Source organism: Eucalyptus grandis, chromosome 11 (genome assembly GCF_016545825.1).
Source record: "Eucalyptus grandis isolate ANBG69807.140 chromosome 11, ASM1654582v1, whole genome shotgun sequence".
Taxonomy (NCBI): domain Eukaryota; kingdom Viridiplantae; phylum Streptophyta; class Magnoliopsida; order Myrtales; family Myrtaceae; genus Eucalyptus; species Eucalyptus grandis.
In genome coordinates this window covers 40,084,791-40,093,338 of record NC_052622.1, presented here as the reverse complement: position 1 = coordinate 40,093,338, position 8,548 = coordinate 40,084,791, and the positions used below count along the sequence as shown (strand labels likewise).

Below are 8,548 nucleotides of genomic sequence, written 5' to 3'. Positions count from 1 at the left end.
CTAAATTTTGGTGATTTGATCATTTATTTAATACATAAAGTTAGGGACTATACCTTAGCCCCTAAACAAAAAATATTAGTCAATTGCATATAGATGTTCAAAGGGTTATCATCAATTCACTGCATCCACATTAGAATTGGCCTAATGAGAATGGCCCTCATGGGATTCGGTTACGGAAATCCGCAATTGTGGGCAAGGAGCCCACTCACGCATTTGCTTGAGTAAAGTCCAAAAGTTGACCAATATATCCGTCGAAGAAGAGAAAGGAAGTGAAAATCCTGGAGATATTTGGTTGATTCGATGGACATGAAATGAGGGGATTGCTAGTGAGGGGATCGGCAAACATAGATGGAAAGAAACCATAAAGGTTTTGCTGAAATTTATTCTTTCTATGGTTGAAAAAAAAGGGCTACTGCAGGAAGTGAATATGAGCAAAAGGATCAGCAGATTATTTTTCGTATCTTCACACCAAGGGGAACGATATATTCAATACAAAAAGAGGAAAGTGGAATTTCTTCTTCACTGGCATGGTCACAAAAAAAATCACAAGAATAGGAAAGAACTAAAACATAATATGTAGATTTATTCTCTTTCCTTGAAAACCTAGGTTATCCTTACCTATAAAAGGACCATCTATAGACAAGTAACGAGAGGCCACACATTGAACACATGGTCATAATGTAGAGGACCACAGGAGAAAGAGCAGAGATTTCGTCTTTTAATGGTCAAGGCTGGTCACTTTTAACAGCCATGCCCAAATTCCCGTACCAGCAACATCACTGTCCATTGTGTGTTTTTTCTCGATGCTGATTCACGAGAACTTGCTCAGCGAATGCCCAGTAACGCCGACGTCCAGCGAGCAACGTTCAGCAGTCCCGGCAGCACTTCGACGCTTCACATCTGTCCCCAGAGGCTGCTCATGCTTGTGCGCCACTTGCAACAATTTCACAGCCCATCGAAGAACTCAGTAATCCCGGCGCATTCCCGTCCAACACCGGCGTCATCTCCAACCCCGCCGATTCAGCGGCCTTTCCTGATAATCAACCGCAAGCCTTCAAGATCCCGATTGACTTTTGCAGCAAATCTCTATCTTCCTGAGGTCCACCGGCGAAGAGGGAGGGAGCCACATGGGAGCCAAAAAATAAATATATATATATATATATATATATATATATATATATATATATATTTAGCAAACTCGGTTTCAGCGAAGCACCATCCTCTGTAGCGATTCGTGTCGTCGTCCCGAACTGACGATAGTGCTGCTGATCTGTTTGCTGCTGCAACGTTCGTGAACTCGCGACGCCGGCGCTCGCCGCATCGACGTGACGAAACGCATTTGCAGTTCGCTGTCCCGACGTGAGCCTAGCCCACTCCTTGCCTAGCCGCTGTCAGGCATTGATTTTTTCAAAAATCTTGCCACAGTCCAGCGAACTTCGGTCCACTTTCAAAGCCAGTCGTGGTCTAACATCGGCGGAGTCCCCTGCGACAATTTTGTAGCGGTTCAAGCCTACTGCCGTGACGTTGCCATTTCTCTGTCGAAGAGCCGATTGCGATCCCGAGCCGCTTGCGCAAAGTCAAAATTTTGGTAAAATTTTTGTGTAGTTTCCTTATTTAAAATATCTCGATGCACATGATCGAAGTTTAGTAGCATTTAAAATTAGAGATTAATTCATAATTTCACGGTCCGATTTTCGCGCCCGAAATCCAACTCGCAATCGCAACCGCTTAAAAATCGTCAATCCGATCTCACGCTCGAGATTCGATTCGCGATTTATTTAAAAATTGGCCAACCCAATCTCATGCGCGAGATATAGTTCGTCAATTTGTGGATATCGATCTTATCTTATCTGATTTGCCGTCATGTTGGTTGAATCAATTTTATTTCATTAAAAGGCCAAAAAATCTTTGAGTTAGGATTAGGTTTGTTTTAGAATATTTCTTGTTTTAGGGTAATCTAGAATAGGGATTTTATTTCGAATTTGTTATAAAAAAGAATGCATTCATTTAGGATGTTGGTTTTAAATTTGAATTGCATGTTTAATTATTTGGCAATTTTAATTTTGAATCTCATAAAAAGAAAAAAAGAAAAAAAGTAGAATTAAGACATTCTTTGCACGTCATTGCATATTAGGATAGATTGCATGCTTATTGAGAAAATAAAAATCATGTGCACGTCATATAGAATTAGGTTCATGAAATGCATGTTATTTAGCGATCGTGGTTAGGTCCATTTAGCTAGAAATTACTTATCACTAGGTCAGATTGCATTGCGTTGCATAACTCTCATTAAATAAGTGAAAACAAATATAAAATTGCGTGGTAATTAAAAATCATGTCTAGGGTTGTTGATGTGAATTTCGATCTAACGACGCAGACATGCTTTCGTTGCTAAAGAGGTAAGTTTCGCAATTTATTCACTGTTTATCTGGGTGTTAAATTGGTGGTTTGCGCACTCGCATGATCGCCTTACATGTTAGGAAAATATATCTAAAAGTAATCCAAGCTACTTGCAAAAACATTTTTTTCAAAATAAAAGAAATGATACCGAAAGGACATTAGAGAAGTCTAGTGTAACTAAGTCCCCGTACCAAATCTGTGGCTCGTAGGAGTAATACTTTATTTGGGTTTCTAATCGACCTACCAAAAATAAATTAGTGGCGACTCCTAACTGAAAATTATTTGCATGTTAAGAACTTCAACCTAAGTCGCAAATTGGTATAGGCTTGGGAGAGTCCGAGCTAAGTTTAGGATTAATAATCCATTAGCCAAATTCTAGATGGTTCATCTAAAAATTTAGTCGCGACACTTAGCAATACACATGAATTTCACAAGAGATCAAGGATAAATCTGACCAAAAATGCAAGTTTTGATCAATTCATGAAAAATCTGATGTAGGAAGCTTTAAACGAAAATCAAACCGTTCGATTCGAGAAAATTGCGCCACGAACATGCTGATATAATTTCAGCTCAATCGAACCATGAATCAACCTCCAATTGTCCCAAACTCCAGATTTTCTGCTTTCTCTTTTTCTCTTGTTATTATTTCCTTTTTTGCGGCTACCTATTTATATAGATAGTAATAAACTATATTTCTTCATATAACTTATCATATGAAATTTCAAATCCTTTTTAAACTTCGCAACTCATTCGCTTCCTCCACATGTGAGCGAACCCAGCTAATAGTAAGGTCCATCTCCATCGGCCTCAAAACCCTAAATAACTTTCATCATCATCCTCTCCTCCACTTCCCCTGCCTCAACACCTCCACCTACTCCCTCGACCTTTCTGCCACCATCCGCCCATCTCCCCCTCCCCCGCGAAAAAAAAACGCCAGCAGGTCCGTCGACTTGAACTCCCTCCTTATCAAACCCTCCAGCTTCGCTAGCAAGTCTGCCATGGTGTCACCCTTTGGCTTCAACGTGCCGATTTCCCGTCATCGAAAAATGTAGGAAATTCGGGAATTAGGGTTTAGTTTAGAGATTTCGGAAGTTAGGGATATTTGGATATTGAGTTCAAGCAATTTTGGACAAAAATGGCCCTGTTCATGGCACGACTAATGGCATGACTTGCATGTAATCGTCGTTCGGGTAAAATTTGTGCCTCCAGTGCAATGGCGGTCAATCGAGAAAAAGTCACCAACTTCAGGAGCTATTTGAAAACACCATTCCGAGGGTACTTCAAAAAAAAATCCCACTTCAAGGATTCTTTGAAATTTTCCTAATGTAGTACATGGTTAAGAACCTTTCCTACTCGCTTCGCAGCTATTCTCATCCACATTCGATCGCTATTAGGGTCACTTAAATCACAAAACTTCATTCAAAGAGACAAAAATTGAGAAGGCAAGGTCGAATTTTCACTAGAAACATGTGTGGACAATTTTGTGGTTTTCGTTTGAGTCATAGTGGATAACAAACCCTTGATCCTCTATTTTTCACATGATCTTGACTGGAAGCTTGAGAAAGACAATGTACTTCTTTTTTTTTTTTTTAGCCAACAACGGGGTTGTTTCGGTCTTCGGCCGATTGATTTCTCGGGAATGAAACTCCCTATTAGTCCATGACCCAATTAAGTCACGGGTTTCTAAAGGACTCACAAGGAATTGGTAGGACTCCACAAACAGAGGGGATCGAACTTGTAATGTGGAGTCACATGCTCGAGCCAACCCTCTAAATTTTAGAAGATGATATTATAATTCGTATTGAATGACATATTTTACCACACTTATATAAAACTCATCTTTTTAACCTGATAATAACATCAAACGTGCATAATTACATGATAATATAATAATCTATGATCAATGATAATATGGGAATATCTAAGGCACACTATAATTTTAACAATAGTAGTAACAATGCACGTAAAATGTGTAACCCTTTGGTCCACACACTTTATTCTAGGCCGGCGCCACTGTTTAGCATTCAGACACCAGGGACCAGTTCAAGCACCTAGGTCCTAGGGCCTGGTCGTTGGGCTCGTCATTGGGGACCCGAGCCCATCGATCAGGTCCGTACCACCAGGGTTCTAGGTCCAGGTGTCGGGAGTGTTGGTCTAAGGCTCTAAGCATCAGGGTCTCGAGTCTGTCAGTGAGGCACCCAAGTATGATCACCCAACATGGTCTTGTACCAGCGAAGGTCAAATAATATTCTGGAAAATAGTTCTCAGTTTTTTGAAAAAAGAAAGTTATTTTTGTGATGCTAAGCATAGATTTGTTGCTGATTAGAAAAAAAAAATCCGTTTTTTTAATTTTTTTCCCCATGATTCAAACATCAAAAAATAAAGAAAATATTTTCCGATATTAAAAGTTTGCGAAACCTCAAAGTAAAAGCCACCGTTTAAATAACCATCGAATCTTGAGTAGCTTTCTTGGTTGCCCCACCACTCCCCACCACGTGCCTGCCGATGCAACTGGAGTACCACTAGAAAATTATTTGTCTGTCTTGGAAAATGACTTCATGTATCTAATCCAAATAAATTGACGCCATCCTATGATACGATTTTTGTCAGTTTTTTTTTTAGTTCTGTCCACGCTGAACAGTGTATTAGAATATCCCTACCTCTAAATTGAGTGTTTCTCAGCGTGCCATGTATCAAAATTCAGATCAGCCATTATGCTCTATTCTTGGCCACTAAGTCTCGAGCCACCTTCTCCTGTATTTTGTATCATTGACTTTTACCAAACAACATGGATGTTGATGTGCTATCTTAAGCGCTAAGGAAATTTGTTCAAGGGTGTGTTTTTTTTTTTTTTTTTTTTTTGGGGGGTGGAGTGTGTTTGTTTGAGTGAAAGTATTTTTGTAAATTAGTTTACTAGACTTTCACACCTTAGGTTTGCTGAAAATGATCAATTAATGGAAAACCATTTACAGTTATGCATGCTTAAAGTTAGAAAAATAAATTTTCAAATGTAAAAGGAGGAAAATGTTTTTTGAAAAAGGACTCTGATGTGAAAAGGGGGATTTTTTTTTAGAATGGGTTTTCGGATTTTGCTAACATAATAATCTTTACACTATTATAAAAATAACAGCTTGTTATGAATCATAAATTTTTGAATGAGGGTAATTATTTGTTATTTAGTTTTTTGTGATTTAGAACAAATTTTTATTTTCACATTAGATTAAAAATTATTATACAATCATTTCTCTTTCGGAGAAATATTTTCTTTTATCACGAAGTTTTCTCCGTAACAAAGATACCATGATATTAAACCTTATAAAAAGCCAACCTAAACAAGTGACTCTTGCAGGTTCTTATGTAGCTACTACACAAGAAGAGGGTTTCTAATCTAGCAAAAAGAAAAGAAAGAAAGAGTGTTTCTCAGTGTGTGTGTGTGTGTGTGTGAGAGAGAGAGAGAAAGAGAGAGTGCACGACTGTGTTTAAATAGATGGGTGAAGAATTAAAGCTGTTGGGTGCATGGGGGAGCTCGTTTAGCCGACGAGTCGAGATTGCTCTAAAGATCAAAGGAGTCGAATATGAGTACTTAGAAGGAGGATGTATTCCAGAACAAGAGCGATTTGCTTCTCCAGTACAACCCGGTGCACAAGAAAGTACCTGTGCTTGTCCACAACGGCAAGCCCATCGCGGAGTCTTTGGTGATTCTCGAGTACATCGACGAGACATGGAAGGACAACCCAATCTTGCCACGAGATCCATATGAGAGAGCAATGGCCCGTTTCTGGGCTAAGTTCTTGGATGAAAAGGTGACCATCTCATCTTAAAGTTGAGCATGATCCTTTCTATAAGCTACTCATTTGGTTGTATTAACACTTAATCATGCATAAGTTAAAGTGGAACACAAGAGGATTGATGTGCCAATCAGAGTAACAGTCCTTTTCGTTACAAAGGAACGAATGAGCTTTATGACTATGAGTGACATGAAGACAAGAAATATTAGTTCATTATCTATGAAAGTAATGAAACCGACAGGATATAATGGTACCATAGTTTCGACATAAACTGTGGGCTTAAGATCTAGTGAGGTCGAGCCTTGCCCAGAGAGAGGAGAGATTGGCCTTGATTCTCGACCTTGCTCTTGACCACCAAGAAACAATTTTAGTTTCTTGCTTCTATTCTAAATATATTCCTGATAATTAGAGGCTCACCCAGCCTTGGCTAGGGAAAGAAGATGAGGAAGAGAAAAGATTAAAGAGAGAGAGAGATTGGGCTTGATTCTCGAGTTGCTCTTGGGAACAAAGAAACAATTTTTTTTTTTAGTTTCTTGCTTCTATTCCAAATATATTCCTGATAACAAATTTATTCTTGGAAACAAAAACCTACACAAATGGATTTATGTTTTATTTTTGTTCCGCAGGGAACCAAAATAAAATAAAAAGAGAGAAACAGAAACATTAAGAAACACCTCCTAAAACTAGCTCTAGAGCACACATCTTTTATTTTCAATACATAAGATTGTAATTATAACACATGAGTGACTGACCGAGTCTATGATTTTTATGGATTAGTGATTATCTTAAAAGTGACCTCATTTATCTAACATTAAAAGGAAAAAGAATATACATTTGCTTAACATCATAAATAAACTTCAAAAACCAAGTAATTATGTCGGGAGTGATAGATCTTTCATTGTAACAATGTCATAATCCATTTGATTGATCCACTAGTGCTAATCTTATTAAAATGAGATGTAACACCAAGTCCTCCTAGCTTCGGCTTCCACGACTTCTCCAACACAATAATCTCTCAAAAGGATCACATTGCATTTTCATTAGATTTTGAGATTCTATTGCACAAAATAAAAAAAAAGAGAGAATTCATTACATTGTGTACAAAAATATTTAGGACTTGAATTTCCGATATAATCTTCCATTCAGTAATAATAATTATATAATTTGACCGCCGCCAAGGTCGTTTCTGAGTCACAATAGGTGACCCCAACGCTTTTGGCTAGATCTAGCTCATGATGATAAGATCATTTGACCATAAAAAATTCGTCCTTTCTGGTTTCTACCGTGAACAGTGCAGACCAGCTCTCTGGAAATCCTACACGAGCGTAGGGCCCGAAAGGAAAAGGCACATGAGGAAGCACAGGAGCTCTTGAGCACTCTCGAAGGCGAGCTCAAGGGCAAGAAGTTCTTTGGAGGCGAGACCGTCGGGTTCCTAGACATCGTGGCCAACTTCGTCGGGTACTGGGCTGGAGTCCTCCAAGAAGCAGTCGGGGTCGACGTCCTCACCGAGGAGAAGTTCCCTGTGTTGTGCAAGTGGGCCGAAGGGTTTCAGAACTGCCCGGTCATCAGGGAGAATCTGCCTCCAAGGGACAGGCTGGTGGCCTTCTTCAAGACTAAACGCGAGATGATGACTAGCTTTTACAAAAATTGAAGTGTGAGCTTTGGGTCTTCTTTGGGTCGTGGTTTGATTTGGTTCTTTGTGTTTGTGTTATGTCTTTTGGTTGTAAGAAAGCTGATTCGAGTGGTATTTAGAATTCTATGGCATCTTGATAGTGATGGTTAGTAATAATGAAAAAATCACGGTATGGTTGAGCATCAATTTGCTGTGATTTGTTATGTTCCGCGTGCTGTATATTTCCTTTTTAGGGAATAAATGAAAATTGAAAAATGCCTTTTTTCTTCTTGTGCATGATTGATCGACAAGCCTGATAAGCTCTTCCCGTATTGGACAAATAACTCCAGGGATAAGTACACTAATGGTGCCATAAGTTGTGTACAGCGCTCACTTTAGTGCCAAAAGTTTCCGTCGGATCACTTAAGTGCCAAAAAATTTGAAAAACGCTCACTTTGGTGCCAACGCCGACGAAATTGGTCGGAAATCCGACGTGGCCTTTTTTTTATTAATTTTTGAAGTCGACGTGGCTCGTCGAAGAGTTGAGTCAACATCCAAACACCAAAACAACGCTGTTTGGCATCTTTCCCCCAACTTTGAAACCCTAATCCCCAAATTGAGAGAGGGGAAGGCTCGTCTTTGTTTCTTCTTCTTCCTCGAAGACCCACACCAAGAATAAAGACGGCACAAGACACCAAAGAACGACACCAAAGAACGCACCAGCAGCCCCTTCGACCCATCTTCTTCC

The 8,548-nt window shown here is 39.3% G+C and overlaps 1 protein-coding gene across 1 annotated transcript; it reads left to right on the top strand.

The window, feature by feature from the left end:
* The first annotated feature begins 5,760 nt into the window (after positions 1 to 5,760).
* On the top strand, positions 5,761 to 8,087 carry LOC104426411 (glutathione S-transferase U8). Its single transcript, XM_010039466.3, is given in 4 exon segments — positions 5,761 to 5,986; positions 5,988 to 6,203; positions 7,481 to 7,511; positions 7,514 to 8,087. Coding segments are annotated over 4 exon segments (672 nt in total). The 5' UTR covers positions 5,761 to 5,887; the 3' UTR covers positions 7,840 to 8,087.
* The last annotated feature ends 461 nt before the right edge of the window (positions 8,088 to 8,548 follow it).